General features: G+C 34.6%; 1 protein-coding gene across 2 annotated transcripts in view; it reads right to left on the bottom strand.

The window, feature by feature from the left end:
• The window catches only part of fzr (fizzy and cell division cycle 20 related), a 97148-nt gene extending 80740 nt beyond the window's left edge, over window positions 1-16408 (bottom strand). The window contains exons 1-4 of one of the 2 annotated variants that reach the window (XM_083134831.1): window positions 16365-16408; window positions 10256-10381; window positions 7168-7350; window positions 5040-5174 (exon numbers count right to left, since the gene is read on the bottom strand). In XM_083134831.1, the coding sequence (XP_082990957.1) occupies window positions 5040-5174; window positions 7168-7350; window positions 10256-10381; window positions 16365-16370 (450 nt within the window). In that variant the 5' untranslated portion in view covers window positions 16371-16408. Of the gene's footprint in view, window positions 1-5039; window positions 5175-7167; window positions 7351-10255; window positions 10382-16271 lie in introns of both variants that reach the window. The other variant, XM_083134832.1, reaches the window with a different exon arrangement.
• Between the last annotated feature and the right edge of the window lie 2876 nt (window positions 16409-19284).

Genomic DNA, 19284 nt, shown 5'->3' with positions numbered 1-19284 from the left:
GTGGAAATTGTATCGCATGCCCTTAAAGTGGGATCCAAACCAGAGTGATTACCAAGTGCGGCACTGTTTAATGTGTCCTAGCATACACATTCGGAGCAAACAGATCGCAAGTTGTGTTTACTTTTTCAGAGTGGATTACAATGCAAGTTGAGGAAGAGTTTGGACTGATCCCTGCAAAGGGGGAGGGGGGGGGGTCGAATATGAAGTTAACTGAAGCAAAGAAAACGTGACTTTTTTTACGATGTGTTTTAGACAGCCGAACCAAAACGAAATTTACAGCCCCGATTTTTATTATTATTATTTTTTTTTATTTTTTTTGTGCCAGGGAAAGGTTGTGTTCTCTCCCAAGAGAATCTTCTCTTACCAGTTAATCCTGAAACGGACAATGTTCTAGTGAACGCACATAAAATCCAATATTCATTCTGTTCGATTATCTCCCGTCTCTTGCTTGCGCCAGTGTGACTACTGTCAAGATTCTTCAGAGTTTCACTTCTTGCAATAAACGAGATTGTTTTCCTTTCCGTAGGTCTCCGTGCAAACTGATTTCTTATGAACTAAAATTGTAAGAATTTCTTGGAAGAGCAACGACTTTGCAGAATTAAAAGAAAATATAGTTTTTTAAAAGACTTCTTGCCACAACATGCATCCTGTGCATAACCGGTTGTATAACTAGGCAGGATTAATGGTGTTAACCGTCTCCTTGGAATCTTTGTGTTCTAAGCTCCGTGTTCTCATTTTGTGTAACATTTTTTACACTTTCTTTATATAGTACATATAAAGCTTATTTTCTGAGCTACCACCAAGTACAAAACATCCGTTGTGGGGGTAATTTATACTCTACTTTATTTACATGTGAAAAACAGGCGCCATCTTGAAAAGTTTGGATAACTCAAAATCGTTTAATTCGAAGTTGACAATTTTTGGTCCCTTGAACTTCGTATTAACGAGGTTTTCCTGTATATTGGATCGTTAAGATAATCGGTAATTTTACTGATACACCGATATGCATATATTGGCAGATACCAATTAATCTGTCCCATCCCTAATTTATTTTAAATTGAAGTCTATATTTAACTTTATAGCCATTCTTTTTAAATTGATGGCATTTCAAAAAAACATTATTTCATAGGTTATGCTTGATAATTTTTGGATAATTACTTTCTGATATAAAATATAAAACCAAGAGCGACAATTGCCTATGTTTGCACCTCTCTGTGGACACCCTTTATTTTATCAGTACAATGATGCCATTCATACACTGATTTTGTAAAGAGACTCTACAGTTTCTTTCTTTACGGCTTCTTCAAAATCTACGTATCTGACCACCTTCAACATTTCTTAAGTCCAGACAAAAAAATCATGGCACTTGAGGAAGTACTTGAACAATTTGACATAACTGGTTTAAAATAATGAAGTTAATGATGAAATAGCAAGTCATATTGGACTTTTTACGTTGACTTGAAGGTGACATACAACACAACACACATTCACCCACTCTCTCTCTACTTGAGCTGAAGGGAAAAAAAAATATATTTCCCATTGTACTGTTTTGGGAGGTATAAATATGGCTATAATGCTTAAATATGCTATATGACCCGTAAGCAAAAATCACAGTGCTTCTATGAATATTACTACTACTACTTAATCACTCTCATATCAACGTGACATAGGTGATGCTCATGCCTACAAGGAAAATTCACAGTATTTGCTATGATGTTGCAATTCTTGCCCCTCCCTGAAAATATTTCTCTCTATGTCCTTCAACAAAATGTTAGAATTTTCCACAAAATTACATCCTCTACTCTAGAAATATTGGGTGGGCAAAATTACAACAATTTTACCAATCTATCAATTAATATTTCCATTGTAACAAAAAAACTATTTGCAGCCACCAGTCTGCGTACAACCATTTTCAACTGCTCGGTATTTGGTAGGGATGAGCCGATGTGAAATTTTGGCCAACACCAATACAGATAACCGATATTCTACCGATCCGATATAAAATTAGAAATGGCCCTTGAAGACCCTGAAATGTTCATTGATCTCTGTAATAAATGTGTGTTTCGAGCTGATTGCAATGCAAAAGAAGTTTAATATTTAGACATTCACTTTTTCAGAAAGTAGGGCATGGAGATTATCCATGAAAATTACAACAAAATGGCAGAATTTTGCACTAAATTATAAGATATTTATTGATATATAAAATCGGTAAAATAATCGGTAATTTTACCGATACACCGATATGCCTATATCGGCCGATACGGATAGAGTACCGATTAACCGGTCCCATCCATACTATTTGGACAATATATACATCTCATACACCTCAGATTTTCTTGCCATTTGTTTAGGAGTATCTCTATACACTGTAACATCATTGCCAAAGTTTGTATGTGTGTGCCTGTATGTGCAGGATGTCTTCGTACAGGGTGTCCCCTCTAGGACCATGATAAAAATTCAAGTATAAATCCCGGTTTTCAAGGAGAACTTTCCAAAAATTCAAGGATACAAGCAGATGTTTTGCCACCTCTCACCACCCACCCATATATACACACAAATATACTCACAATATAAAAGATCTGCATGATTCCAATGTATCCCACGTATCCAATGTATATCACGTATTATTTAAAATATTCAATTAAAGGTGCTGAGTTTACATTTGCGATTTCACATACTCAGACTACTCAAAAAACATCTACAAACACAAGCCACAAATGTTACGGAATATACTAATAAACGAAAACTTGGCAACTGTATGAGAATTTCAAACTCAAATTTACCTAATCAACTTCAAGATATCTTGTCTTGCAATAACCTTCTGCCTGTCAGTTAGATTTCTCTGCAAAGGACAGTAACCAAGTAAACGGACTGAGAGAATGTTGTTTTATTTTCCACGCAGCTTCCTTCTTCTTCTTCGATAAAAATAAAAGCTATACTGTGAAAAACTTGACTCTTATTTGGGAATGTATGAACTAATTTGGATTAATAAAAGTTGCAATTTTTCACGTTTACGGAGAAAAATTCACGTAGAATTCATGCATAATTCCCGGAATTCAAGGAATTCCCAGTGAGTAGCCACCCTGTAGTAATTTATATTTCATTGGTAGAGGCAGGCATATTTTGCTTTTCATGACACAAAATGTGGGATAATACACTGTAATGTTCATTTTTCAAGTTTCTGAAAGTGTGAGGTGCATTTCTTTCTAGGGATGGAAACAAAATAGGGATAAACTGATTTCAAATTATCCAATATCCATTTTGGATGCAATGGATAATCTGGATATCCAGCTATTACAGATTTGTAGAAAATTAATACAGTGAACTATGAAAATGATAAATAATAGATAATTTAATAATAAATTAAAAAATTTAGTGGATGGCCTGACAAATGGAGAAACAATAAATTTTGCAAAAGTTTTGTCTGAATTATCCTGCAAGTTATGCAAATTATGAAAAATTGATTAATTCTGCTGTAAATGAGAACGAAAAAATAGACTCCTTTAGAGGAATAAACTTAATACTCTGATAACTACAAAAATATGCTATTAGAAGGAAAAGCTTATTTAGTGTAATAAGTAGTTTTTTAAATCAAATTTAGGATTATATTGACCATTTTAACACCGAAATGCCATTTTATGTACTACTTTTGATCCTGAAATATGTTTAGTTTTTGTATGGAATCATGATCCTTTATTCAACATAATGTGGCTTTACTTATGGGTAATACTAGGAGAGAATGCACGAGAGTGTGCTTTCAGTGTGTATTGTCACAGATTATGAACAATTCATTATTAGAACAATTTAACTATAAATCACACAAAGACTGTTGAATTTGTCAGAAATGTTATTTTTCTGTAGTTTACGGTTATTACAAGCATAAGAAAACAGTTTTTCTCTGTGACGTTTCAGGAGAACACACACTCCCTTCATCAGACATTTATTTTCATTTTGACTAAGATACAGTTATAACAATGGTTAGTAATTTTTTTAAACAAAAAGAATCCATTATATAATGGATGTTGTCAATGTTACATTGTTGTAATATAGCAACTTAACTGTGAAAAGAAGCAGTCGGTTTTATTTTTATTTCAGATAAAAAAAATTTGATCACATAATTTTTTAAATTTAAAATTGTGAATCCCAAATATCATCAGGTAATTCAAAGTCATCATTGTTTTCACAAAGTTTCTTGATGTTTTCAGTTATATTAAATTTTAAAGATGGTGGCTTACTCCATTTGTGAAAAAGAAAACTCCATACTGGATCTATGTTACCATTTTCATTATTTAATTTATTCCAGTGTTCTTCTGCAATGAACGAAGCTTCCCAGACATTCAACTCTATGTTTCCCGTCAATCTTTTTAAAATCCTTCTCTTTATAATCAAATGCTTCTCTTCGATGATGTGAGCTGACAAACCTGTTTTTTGGTTTAGATTTATAATGTCCAAATCGTGTTCATGCCACCTTATTGCCATTTTCCTTGCTGTTTGTCCCACATAATCCTTTGAACATGAACAACTTATATTATATATTCCTGTGGTTTCCACATTTGGTAGAGAGTTTCTCATTTTGAATTCATTAAATGTACATTCCAAACTTCTTGGTGATCTAAAAACAATTTTGAAATTAAATCTTCTAAAATCTTTGGCAATTTTATGTGAGAATCCCTTGTGGAATGGAATGCACACAAATTTATTTTCAACAGATTTTTCATCTTTGTCTGTATTTCTCTTTTCCTTTTAGTTTTCTTGTGACTTGTTTTTTGATTTAGTTTCTTCTGTTAGTGTGAAAGCCATTTTCTTTGCTATATTAAAAAGCCTTTCTTCTTCATTTTTGATATCCTTATTGTAATAACCGTAAACTACAGGATAATAATTCTACAATGCAAGCAATGCCTACATACAAGAAAAACTATTGACAGAAATGACCAGCTATTTTGATCAGAACTTGGATGCTTTCACTAGTTATAATGTATGCATCCAATACATATCTATGTATAATAATAATAATAATAATAATAAAAGAAATTCCTTACTTTAAAAGGTATCCTTGATATCTTCCTAGTAGCTTTCTGTGGTGACTGTAATAGCTTTTGGCTTTTAGGACTTACTGGAGATAAGGAGTAAGGAGATGATGCATCGTCAACTCCAGACCTCTTGGTGGGTGTGTACTGAAATAAAGAATTTATTGTCATAGAAACCACATAAAAATGAAATATTTTATGTCAAAAGTGTGAGATGGGTCTATTTCTTTGCACACAAGTGTATACTTAAAATATTTAATTTAAGGTGCAGAGATTACATTTGCCATTTCACATACTCAGACTTGAAATTCATCTACAAACATAAGTCACAAATGTTACGGGACTAATCTACGAAAAATTGTTAATTGTATCACAATTTCAAATTCAAATTTACCAAACTAACTTTAAGATATCTTATCTTGCAATAATCTTTAGTCTGTTCTACAAAGGACACTAACAAAGTAAACAGATTGATAGAATTCTGTTTTATTTTCCACGCAGCTTTCTTTTCCTTCCTCGATAAGAATGAAAGCTATACTGTGAAAACTTGCATCAGGACATTTATAAATATGTATAAATTCAATGCGATTTGGATTAATAAAGTTTTAATCTTTCACATCTATGGAGAAAAATTCACGCATAATTCCTGGAGCCAATAATTCATGCATAATTCTCGGAATTCAAGGAACTCCCAGTGAGTAGCCACCCTGCTTTTTTAAAAAGAAAAAAACAAAGACCATATTAAATTTAAATTTTGTTTGCTTCACCTTTTACTGATAAATAAATATTTCTTGTGACAAGATGCTCAGTGGCAAGTAAATTTTGTAATTATTAATTACAGAGTTTAATTTAATATAATTCTTTACCCTAGATAATGTGTGAATATCAATACCGTATTTGCCAACGTATTTGTACACATTTTTGAGAAAAAGCTTTATCACTGAATTTATAATTAATTTTCAAGTATAGGTTTGCTTTCAACCAATAACTTACATAATCTAATTAGGAAATAATACATTTTAATTTTAATCTTCTGTCACACACAACAAGGAAGCAAGAATGAAATAATCTAACTCAGACCAGAAAATTTTCAGGAATGAAGGAAAATAAAAAATTGAGTGTAGATGTACAAGACACACTGTTTTTAAGACCTATTTTTAAGAAAACAGTACATCTTATACGCCGGCAAATACAGTAATATCCTTGGAAATCACCTTATCTGACACAAAATTAAATAAAACACACACATTATGCTTTTATTTAAGGGGGTCCACTAAGATGCCACATAAAAAGAGCACTGTCAGAAGTAAGTACAGTGGAACCTTGAATTTACGTTTTTCAGGGAACCAAGCTGAAAAAACTTAGAATGCGGGAAAATTTTGTAACATTTGGCTATGTTGGGATTATCAAAACTGAATGTATAATGTGTGAAAATGTAAAATCGTAGTTCACTGTAATATATCAAATTCAGAATGTTATTAAGCAAGTTTCTTTGTAGTTAGTTAATCTTCCATTTTTGCTTCCGTAGGGTAGCACAGATTGCGAAACTTACAGGCAGACACCACCTTTGACATTCCTAAAGTTCCTGTAGTCAGGTGGTTGGTGAGGTGCAATAGCAGTGATAACTTGCGCCACTTCATCTCTAGATAGACATGGATAGGAACCAGAGTGAAATAAATATACCTCTTGGGTTTGAAAAGTCTACGTAAAAATTTTCAATATGAAAAAATCTCTTGATTACACACTATGAAGAATTCGTAAATCTATGGGTTCATCATGGCAGACGTGCATTTCATAGAACGTGTTATTATGGTTTCAAGTGTGGACGTGTTAACATGAACAATATCGGACAATTGATTAGAGCCTTTTTTATCAAAATAAAAAGTTTACTTGCAAGGATATTTATCTACACACAAAATATTAACGGCAAAAACAATGTAACATTTCATACTGCAAAATCTTTTCAGTACTTTAGTATCATACAGACCACCTTATAAGAAACACTTATGGACATAATAGGAACACTGTATTTGATAGGTTACTTTCCCAGAAAACAGACAGTCTGAAATCAGGTAGTTAGTCTAATACTAAAGTACCTCTTTTTCCTACATATTTACCAGTTTTTATACAATTTACTTACCTGGAAAAGATTTCTTCTTTCGCCTGATGCCACATTTCTCCTCTCATCACACTGGCCTTTGAGATCTTCAATTTCTGCACCAAGCAGTTCATTTTTCAATAAACATGAATAAACTAACCCATCACGACCTCCTTCCCCTGTGTCACGTGCTTTTTTGGTTGTTACACCTGAACGGGAACCATCCTGAAACATAGTATTTTATTTCATCAGGTCTATAATATATCTTCCATGTTTATGAAATTGACACATGACTTCTAGCATACATTGTACATAACTCATATGTACAAAAAAGGCCAGATAATACAAATATTAAAATAAAGAGGAAACATTCAACAAATGACATACAACAAGCCAGCCGTGCAATATCAATTACTACTTTTTGCCAAGTGTTGCCCATTTCTTTTGGCATTAATACACCAAGGTACGTCCGTAGCAAAATTCATTAAATTATAACCAAGGCTCATTTATAAAATAACTATATCATACAAGTGCACAACATATATACCACTCCTTCACAACATCATAACAACAAAAGTCATAGTATATAAAACTGTTAGTTCAAATCTGACGTAGAACATTTAGCCATCTTTATACTCTTAACACAAACAAAAGCATATTTGAACGTCACTTACATTTACTTCATACAAACGATTTGTTATTTTGAAATCCACCCATGTGGTACACTTGCTTCACTTAGTAGTGCTGCAAATTTGTCCAAGTTGCTATTTGACAAACATTATTCAATTGGTTTTAAAAACACTAAGTTGCTGACCAAGGCAGTTTATCAAGATATAAAAAAAACCCACTTGAACAGGTATTGTTACCTGTTCGTGTTTTTTTTTATATCTTAATAAACTATCTTGGTCAGCAACTTAGTGTTTTTAATATGGAAACAAGGCCTTATTATATTAAAATTGGTTTTAAGTAGACATTTCTATTACAATTAATCTTTAATATTTTCAAATTCATTTTACAAATAGTTACAATGAGTGAATCAAAACTGTACTGTATAAAGTAATACAGTACTATTAATTCACTGAGTGCACCACACCTTTCAAAACAAAAACAATCAAGAACCGTTACAGGTAAGCCATAGTAGCGATTGGGTGCCAAAACTGGGGGTCTAAAACAGCTTATATCCTTGGTAGACAAGAACAATATCATCAAGAGGCCATAGTGAGGACAAAAATGGCAAAAAGGTGGGAGAGCAGTTGCCCTCCCACCCGAATCGCTGCCACTGCACATAAGTGAATGTTTTAGTTAGCGATCCCACCCACTTCAACATTCAGTTATTTCCATCAGTGAAAACATTTTGTACTGTAACAGTGGATATAAAATCAAGCAGTATCCCTGTAATGTGCTCAACAGGAGGCAATCAAAGACCAAGAATCATTGGTTGCAGAAAACAATGTTAACCATACAGTGTTGCCTAGCCCAAGGGTCGAAGCTCTCCCACGCAAGCCTCCATGGAGAAATGGTTAGCACAGCATGCTACGATGCCAGGAATCCCGGGTTCCAATCTAAGCCTGGGCATTCTTTGTATCTATTCATAAATTTCATCATGTCACTCATCCTCATCTTCACAATTAGCCAAGATTGGCAGAAATGCACAGTAAAATAAACTAAATCAATCAATCGATGCTCTTCCCCAATCATCAAGCAATTGCTGGTTGCTGAATATTTTGTCTCTCAAGCATAGAAATAAAGTGGAACCTCAATTTTTACGTTTTACAAGAAACTAATGTGAGAAAACCTAAAATTTAGGAAAATTGTATAACATACTGCTTTATTGGGTCTATGAAGACTGAACGTACGAGGGCTGTTCAATAAAAAATGACCCTTTTATTATTATTATTATTTTGACAACATACCTTTACTCATCTATAGATTTTTATGGTCTTTCTCAAAGTAGTTCCCATGCACTTGTATCAGCATTAAGACTCACTGGAAGCTGTTTTTTTGATAGATCCTTCAGAATCACCTCCGAAGCATTCATTACTGCTTCTGATTATGGAAAATGCCTCCAGCCAAAGCATTTCTTCAAATTGGGGAAAAGAAAAAGTCACATCTGGCTAGTTCCAGATTACAGGGAGGATGAGAAACACACTTCACATTGTTGTTCGCAAGATATTCAGTAATAATATATGTGATGTGTGGCAGTGCATTATCGTGATCTCGAAACCCACAGTGCACAAACACATCTCAAGTGTATTTTTAATGTTACCAACGTGCAGGTGGTACACAATGAAATTTTCTGTATTTCTGATATACTCTTAACGTTATTCAATGATCTTCTCTCACAATGACAGCAGTAGTGTTGAAGTTTTCTTTCATAACAGCACTGACTGTTGTGGATTTTAAAAACCAGATGTTTTATGAAAATTAAACTGGGATATTTATCTTGAGTCACTCATACTTTTCACAGAAATGGGTCCACCTTCCTATAAAATTGATTGTCTCCCCCTTTAAAACATTTTAAAGCACCTTTGAATTGTGCTATAGGAAAGAACACTCTCTCCTTAGGCTTCCTATAGTATGCAGACAATTTGTTCGAATGTAATCTACAAAATTTCAACACAACATATTGTTGGTCACATGTTACATCTATTATTACCATAGGCAGAACTGAACGTGTCTCAACATCCACGGCTGTCACAGGTGCACAACCGTCAAAATAATGAAATTAGTACCATGCGTATATTACACATTAAGCTAAAAACATGACAAAATTAATTTTTAGCGTGAGAAATGATGTGTGTAAAAAAAAATAATGATCATCAAACAGCCCACATATAATGTACAAAAATATGAAACCTGGGAACCTAAAATTGGAGTATTACTCTATTTAGTGTGCAATACATAATTAAACAAAGAGGGAGGATAAATAGGTGTCATGTGTGACACACTGGTTAACATAACTTTGAAAAGTTGGGCAACCTGAGTTAAAATTCCTTTTAAGCCACGAATGTATCCCGTGATAGTTCTATCACACTTTATCATGCCATCATGCACTCCATTCTCAAAGTTATCAGAAAGGTGTCAAATAGTGAAGAGGATTTTAAAAGATATCACCAATAAAGGTACTTACTGATATTGTTGCAAAGGAAGTCTGCCATGTGTTGCCAGCCCGACAAGGAATGAACCTATCACTACACCTTTCCTTTGAAGGTGAGAGCATAATGGAACGATTTGGGGAATTTATAACCATGACTGGCTGCAAGAAAGGAAAAAGTTAAAACACATGCCCTGTACTCATCTTGTCATACATATACAGAAATGAGGTAAAGTGAAATCTCTCAAATCAGCAATTTTTAAAATCCAGATGTCTCATAAAAATTAAACTGGGAAATTTATCTGTTACTCGTACTTGTCACCTGAATGGGCTAACCCATCCCCTTTATTTGCTTTAATTACGGAATTTCTGGAACATTTTATGTATTGTCATTCTAAACCTGAAAACATTATGGCGGTGTTTTAATCAGGGTGGATAAAAACCATTTCTTATTTAAAATGCAACTTTTGATTTTTCTATTTAAATCTGACTTTTTAAAATTTAAATCACAGTTGGAAATTTTGTAAAAAAAGAAAACATCCATATAGGTACTCTGTGTGTGTTATTTAGCGCAGTACAATTAAGCATATACACTATTTGCTTTTCAATGGTCAAGGTGTTTTCTGATCATAACTTTCCTTTACATAGCCTTTATAGGGTGTTATAATGAATATCAGAATAATTTTCCATGTAAAATATTCAGATCAAAACAGTGAAAATGCATTTTTGATTTACTAATATGTTGTTTGTGCTTAATTTGGAGAACAGCAGGTATTGTTGTTTTACTTCTCATAAAACTAAGAAAATCATTTCCTTTTTCAGTATTTTAAAAGCTGCTTCTTGGAGAATACTGCCTGTACCTTACAATGAATGAGTTATAATGATAACACATTTTTTTAGTCTTTGTAGCTGAGTATTGTTCCTTTTTTCCTTGTAAATTATAGTTTGTTATCAGCTGATGTGTTTAATTACAGCTTAACGATAATGCTGCATTTTACAGTTTAACATAATAGGTACATTCTCTTTTGCACATATTTCTACACAAAATATTTTGTTATGACAAACAGAATTGTGTTGTGAAGCAATATGAAATTAGTGTGTTTACAGTTTAGTTTATATATTACATTATTACAGTTTTAATCTCCGGGAAACGTCTCAAATTCATTTATTTTCTTCTTTTTCACATTGGTACATACATATTCTGCATTGCTGAGGATTCATGAAGGTGGCATTTGGCTTTTTTCACGCAAATCATCCCAATTTTTGACATATCGAGTAATTCTTGTTTGTTCGTTATCGCTTGCGTTACATGCAATATGGAGGAGAAATCTTGACTATACCGCATTTGTTACAACCTGTCCCGGTTCCCACGCTAATTGCTCCCTGGCTTTTCTCGGTGCTGGGGAAAGTCAAAGCCAGGCAGCCAATTAAAATACGCAACGTCGCAACAGCGTCTACGTAAGCGCCTCTCTTCTGGCTTCCATTCGCTCCTCGCTGCCCAGCAGACGATTTTTTCCTCGTTTCTCATTGGCACCGAAACTGTCGAGCGCTCCCTAGCGCGGGAAAGGGGACAGGTTGTAACAAACGCGGTATAGCGTTGTCGATGATCAGTGGTTATGCAGTGTTGCAACCTTCTTCATCGAAAAATACCTACTTTCGTGTTACTGATTTTGTATTTCTTTCCAGGTTCGAAAACCACACGAAACATGCACGGATAGCCCCACACACCATTCATAAATAACCCCATGAACAATTCATGGCAAGGTTAGGTTAGGCAAACATAGTTAACATTGTTATTCAATATCAGAAAAATTCAAGATAAAAAAAAATTCTGCAACGTTTACAGTGACAAAACCGCATGTTTAGAAACACTGCCTGGATGTGATGTCATAAAACGCACGCAACATTTGGTTCATGTAGTAGAAGGACATAGACGCAACAGCTTTCGTGCATCAATCAGAGAGACACTAATCTTGAAAAATACATGATTTACCGGCCAAATAAATTAAATGATGGGGAAAAACACTTCCACGACCTTTGAAAAGTCTACAGAAAGTCAGTTCGGTAAATACTTTCTCCTGTAAATTTGAAGAAATAAGTTTCTCGGAGATTAAAACTTTACCATTACATTTTCCATTATATGAGCTCTGAGGTTCACCTTTTAGTAAATGTCAGGGTACCCTTGACCCCTTGAGAAACTGAAATATTTCCCATGCTTTGCGAGGATAATGTTGTTTATGAACATTTTCTATGGTTTGTGGCTTGCAGAAATGTGTTATTGTTTAATAAAGTACACCCATATATTACCTTACAATGGTACCTTAGCGCATTCCACAACAGCAGTCAGACTGTGGGCTGACTGTGTTATAAAGTAAAGTAAATCAATCATGAAAGACTGAAAACTTATGAAACCAGAATGGAAGTGAAATTATCATTAGGAGTGTTAGATTTGGTAATGATTAGATATAGCGGAAACACATTTCTTCAAATTTACAGGAGAAAAGACGAGAAAGTACTTACGGAATTTAGTTCTTGTGGACTTTCTGAAGCTGGGAAAAGTGTTTTTTTGGAATCGTGCAAGTTATTCGGCCTGTAAACAAGGTATTTTTCGACATTCATGTATCTCCATTGCACGATAGCTCGTGCCACCATTACCGTCGACTACGTGAATCAAATATTCCATGCATTCGATTACGTAACCCTCTGTCAGTGTAGTAACCACACAGTAGTTTTACAAGATGACGTGCGAGCGGGATTTTTTTTTTTTTTAAATTTAATTTTCTATGTTTGCCTAACTTAACCTTCCGTGAATGGTTTGTAGATTACAAACAATCATTTTCTGGTTAATAAGTGTTAGTGTAACAACCACGCGGTAGTTTTACAAGATGACGTGTGAGCGGTTTTTTTTCCAACTCAATTTTCTATGTTTGCCTAACCTAACTGAACCTAATTTGTGTTTGTAATTTTACAATGTTGTTACTGTTAGATTTGGTGTTGATAGCAATTTTTTAAGTTTTTGTTCAGTTAGGAGTGCAAAGTTTGATGGTGTAATCTTTTGTACGTGTTCTTTAGCTATTGAGTGTGCATAAAACCAGCTTTTATAAAAAAAGTGGCAAAAGTACTCAAGTTGACAGTTTTTACTATGTGGGTCATACTTTGCGATCAAATATCTCCATTATTTGTGTCTTACGCAAGCTGGAATCAATTTTATTAAAACATTGAAATCTGTGAATTAAAATAAATCAATATAATTCTCGAGGGAGTACAGTGGGTAAACGGCCCCAATGTCAGGGCATAATAAACACCAATGAATGCTTGCAAGGTTATTGTATTTTTACCTAAATCATTCTAAGATCTTCGAATTATCTTTGTATGGGAATCTATGGATTATTTCTTTAAACTGAAAGAAATTTCAATCACATGATTTCAACCTTCATTTAAGTCAACGAACTTTGTTCTTAATAGAGGATTTTCAGAAATTACAAGAGATTTTGAACAAAACTGAATAAAGCAGCAATGTCAAGATTTGAATCTTGACATTCATTAATATTTTTACAGAAACCAGTGTGTAGTAGTAAAAAATGGATACTTATAAGTACACATCACAGAGTATGTATTAAGTTAATTAATAAATTTGCGATCCTGGTAGTTTCTGATTTAATGCAGTGGGCCAACTGTCTCACGGTGGGTCAATTATACAAGTATATAAGTATTTAATTATATAGAAATTTCTTGTTTGAGTTATTTCAAGCTTACCTGTCATTAAAATCATTGTTAATAATGAAAAAGGTCACATGAACATGAATAGCATGGAACAAGAAAAATGTATATTGACTAAATTGCATATTAGGTAAAGTTGCCACACAAGAATGGGGTCACTTAACTGGGAGTGGGGAAATAAGGTTTGAACCATGACGCTCTTATACAGAAGGCTAGCTTAATATTTTTTAGTATATATATACTTCAATATTTCTGTTATTTTAAACATATACTTAAGACTTAAGGCCGAATCACACGGAACTGGATATCAAGTTAGTTGGCGCTAAACTATCTACCTGCCCGGATGTAATGGCTGCCTGGTTGACTGCTTTGGAGGAATAGGACATGTTCTAATTGCTCCAGGCTTTCCTCCACTGGATTTTGTGGAACAGCTAATCAGAGCAAAGTTTGGCCATGTGAAGATAATCTGTGAGTTTGCAAAGGGAGTTTTTTGTCTATGGTTACAGTGTGTTGGCTGTTTTTGTTAGTTTCTCGATAAAAAAAAAATGAAAGAGATGACGTGCAGTGCATTCGTGTTCAGTTCATTAATATTTAGGTATTTATGCAAAGTGATGTGATGTGTACTTGACAAACATGATTAGCCAAAAATGGAAATCCTTATTATTGCAAGTGTATTAAATTAAATGTATGATTTTTTTTAAAAAATATGAATGAATCCTGCGAATCTCATGTATGAATGCATACCCGAGTTAATTAAAAAGCTTGTTCGGTATGCATTGATTACCATATTTTTTTCGAGCCAATCTCTAGTCCATACTTTTCCTTCATAATTTTTAATAAAAGCACAAAGCAGTAATTCTCCTACAACATTCTTCGGTAACAGTTCGTTATATCGGAGACACATTAAAATAGGATATTTTGTGCTTCTCATGGTTCGTACTTACGAATTGTGTATTGCAGAACATAGTTCAAGGTACCATTATGCTGTTCACACGAAAACAAACACAATTTTTCACATAGAGAGTAGTTTTTTTTATTCCTTTTTTCGCTTCCGTAACACACAATATGGCAGGCACAGGTTGACTACTGTTGTCGGTATGCAGTGTTTCCAACCTTATTCACCGAAAAATACCCACTATCGTGTTAGTCACGTGTGCAAATTGCACATTACGCACGGCTAGCTAACGGATAGCCCCACAAACCATTTCTGATAAGGTTAGGTTTGGTTAGGCAAGCATAGTTAAAAAAAAGGGGGATTGAAAACACTGACAAGGGGTTATGTCATCAAAAGTATAGGGCATACGGTTAACATAGAAAAGCAATGGCAATTATGTGTCGGTGAGATATTTCTCTTGCAAAATACATGATTTCCCGGTCAAATAGATTACACGATGAAAATAAATACCTCGACGAACGTTAGAAACCTTAGAGAAACTCATTTCCATAAGTAGTTTCTTGTGTAAAAATGAAGAAATGTGTCTCCAATATAATGAACTGTTACCCAGAAAATTAAATTGGACAAAAAAACCGATCAGAACTCATCTGGTAAAACTACCGCATGGTTGCTACACTGACAGGGGGTTACATATTCGAACGCATTGAACATTTGATTCACGTAGTTGACGGTAATGGTGGCATGAGCTATTGTGCAACGGAGATACATTAATGTCGAAAATGACATTATTTACCCACCGAATAAGTTGCACGAATGGAAAGAACACTATTCCCAGCTTCCAAACGTCCACAGAAACTCAATTCCGTAAGTACTTTCCCGTCATTTCTCCTGTAAATTTGAAGAAATGTGTTTTCACTATATCTAACTGTTACCCAGCTTTATACATGCTTCAGAAGTGACGCTCTAAAAATACGACGTCAATGTTTTGGATTTAAATGATTCAATCAGAAATTGCCATCATGCAATGAAATGTTCTAGATTGTACAATAAACTCAAATTACTCATTCAAAGTGAAACACTTTATTCATACCGATTTGCTTTGCTTTGTATCGCTGTAAGCTTTGCTTTTGTACCCAAAGCGGTTTAGGTTTAGCAAAACGAATAGTTGCCTTTGTTGTAAAACTGTTTACATAGATTCATTTGGATGTTTCAATCTCCAACAGCTTCAAAATATTCTACACTGTGTAGGTAATGTTAGAAAATTTTTTACCTTTTCCGATTTAATGGTTTTGATACCATACTAATATTTTATATGTATATATATTCAGCAAGTAACAATAAAATATATCAAAATGCAAATAGAACAAAAGTGAAAGGCGACAGAGTGAAAGACACAGTTAGCAATTATATATCACAGTAATACGTTAGCATATTAACCTGGGGAAACTTGATCTATGCGTAATTTTGTGGTACACACGATATAATTGCATAAAATCTTGAGGAAACTTGTTAAATAATACTGTTTATCACCTCCATTTGCAAAACCACCTAACGCTTTTGTACCACAGGCTATTTCCAACACACCTAGTGTTGCCACAATATGAGGGCGCAATTTCCCTTTCCAAGGGGCAAAATTTCCCTTTTTGGACTAATTTTCCTCTTCACCATTGCTCTTCACCTAAGCAAATCATTAATAAGTATGGTAATAGCTGTAATTATTAATATTATCAGTGGTGGTGGTGGTGGTAAAATCAGTAGTAGTAGTATTTCCGTTAGTCCATGTCCGTGTAAATGAAAAATGTTAAATTTTTCACATACATGTCACCAGGGACGTCGTTAGGGGGGCACGCGGTGGAACTGACCCCGGCAAACGTCCACGTGGCCCCGGGAAACTGTTCTGTAGTTGCTGCAAATTTGATTTTGATGACAAATATTGCAAAATAATCCTTCAGTAAATTTTGCTTGCAGTTTGAAACACTTCTTCAATTTTCAGTAGCACGAACCCAAGCAAGGCATTTCTTTCCTATTTCCCTGTTTCTTGCTTCTTGAACACAAACAGATGTATTGGGAGGGGTTGAAGTTAATGGTTTTATGGTCCGCCCCGGTCAGGGAAGTTTGAGACCTATTGAAAATGCAGTTTTCCTTCCTGCTGCACAACAGATCCAGGATCCCCCCCAAAAAGACCGCACTTTCTCTTCATCTGCCCCTGCAATGGCACCATGGGCTCCGAGAAGACGACACAAACAGGAAGATTTTGCTACTGGTGGCTAGAACGTTCTGCGTTAATTATTATTTTATGGTTCAGAGTAGTATAATCATATATGTTCAAAATCATACTTGGTACGAGGCCTATTATTTTTATTAATTTAACCACAATGGAAAACCTATTTTGACGATGCTTTTGTTGATTTTATAATATTGCAACTGTGTGATTTTTCATCTCATACTTTGTACGAGTGTCATAATTTCTTTCGAGTTCAAGTACGTAACACCTACACCCACGCACACCCATTGCAACTTTGTGATTTTTACCCAGGCCCGTAGCTAGAGGGGGCAATTGCCCCCCCCCTGAGAGCCTACTTTGCCCCCCTGTGAAAAATACAGAACATATTCCTACTGGAATTCTTACTAATCTTTATAATTATATCCTCTATTAGGCTACTCTAGCAACATAACAAAGACACTTATTGATTTTGTGATTTATTAACGTGTGTGGGATTCTGAATAATGTACTAGGATTAGGTGGAGAAAATCCCTTCTTGATTCAGACTTTGGGAAATGATTTCGTAATTTTCAGTACCTAGAACAGTTGTGACGTTTGAACTGCTTTATTTTTTGTTTCCGAAGTCTACCTATTGGTAATAGTGATTCATGTGGGAGAGAGAGGGAGTGGATATTCGATTTTTGTTACTTAGCGTTGCCATTCTGCCACTTCGAGCTAAACGTGACAATGAGTGATGACGTGAAATTGATGAAGAGACACTTACAAACAATGCTGCAACCACAGCAGGGGACAGGGGCATTATCACCCCCCCCCCCCAATTTTAGTCGGAAGTCTAATCTATGGGGGACAAACATTGAAGTAAAGAATCATGACTAGCAGAGTCTAAGAATAGCAGTACAAATGGATATTCATGATGGAATTAGTTTTCAAGTTTTTCTTGCATTTTTCTTCCAGACGACCAAGGGCAGTTGCAGGGTGCACAGAAGGGCAATTGCCCCCTCGCTTTCAAATTTTATACAATTAAAAGTACATTTCGTAAAATTTTCTTGCTCGCTTCGCTCGCAATTGCTAATTTTCCTATTCTTATAGCCCAAAACCCTGGGTGTTAAAACGATCTAAATGAAAAAAAAATGTTAAAGGGAATGCCATGGCACCCCCGTGAAATTATCTGCTCCCTATTAAATCAATATTGTTTTCAGTTTGCAAATATTTGGATCTAAAGATTTTCCTGCTCGCTTCGTTCCCAATATGATTTTTCTCTGTAATGCATTCTAAATTACTAGAGAGAGAAGTAAGTAAAAAAACAAAAAGTAAAGTGCTCGCCTGTGCTTAATACCACGCCATGAAGACGTGATCGGCATCACGCCCCTGACCGCCTTTACACCCCAGGGTTTCCCTTAGGTACCCATGTCATTCGACGCTGGGTGGGTGCCGGGGCCGTTTCCAACGTTCCAGAGAGAGAAGTAAGGCTATATATATACTTCAGATTGTTGCTGCTTAAATGCATGAACAATTATTTTGAGGAAATGGAGCGCGCACATTTGAGAGACAATTTGGCATATGAATTGATCACGTAATGTATTTTAAAAATAATATATATATATATATATTAAATAAACTTTGAATACGTACACAATTTGGCGTTAACATGTTGCATATGCTTTTTCTTATTTTACGTCGCTCCATGTTGCATATATGTTGTACGTACATGAAAGTTATACGTGTCTTAAGTAAAAAAAAGTTCGTCATGCATATTCTGTCTTTTAAAAATACAGTTTGTGTGCTTGTTTTCCATTATTATCTAATATGAAATTTAACATGTTGGAAAAATACCGGGTGATCCGTTTGAGATGTTAGAAAAGTAAAACTTTATACACAAGAGGTTAATGTACGTATCTCCGAGCAACTTGTAATATAAGCAGAAAGGATGCAAGTTTCGAATTCAGCCACTTGGCGGCGCTAATGTGCATTTTAACAAAGGTGGTGATCATGTCACAACAGTGCACACAGTGTGTCGTATGGTGTGCAAAAATTTTCGAGTATTACATGCATGCTACTGCCGCCACGCAGCTGAAGTCCGTAAACCTCCACTTATTCGAAACTTACACTTTTTTCTACTTATATTACAACACGCTGCTCGGAGATACGTACCTTAACCTCTTGTAATACAAAAAATGTATTACAAATTTTTACACAATTCATCAAAGTGTAGATGTAATGTAATCA

Source organism: Lepisma saccharinum, chromosome 14 (genome assembly GCF_977018435.1).
Source record: "Lepisma saccharinum chromosome 14, izLepSacc3.1, whole genome shotgun sequence".
NCBI lineage: Eukaryota > Metazoa > Arthropoda > Insecta > Zygentoma > Lepismatidae > Lepisma > Lepisma saccharinum.
Note: the sequence above shows the minus strand (reverse complement) of the source record. Positions and strands in the feature narration are given on the sequence as shown.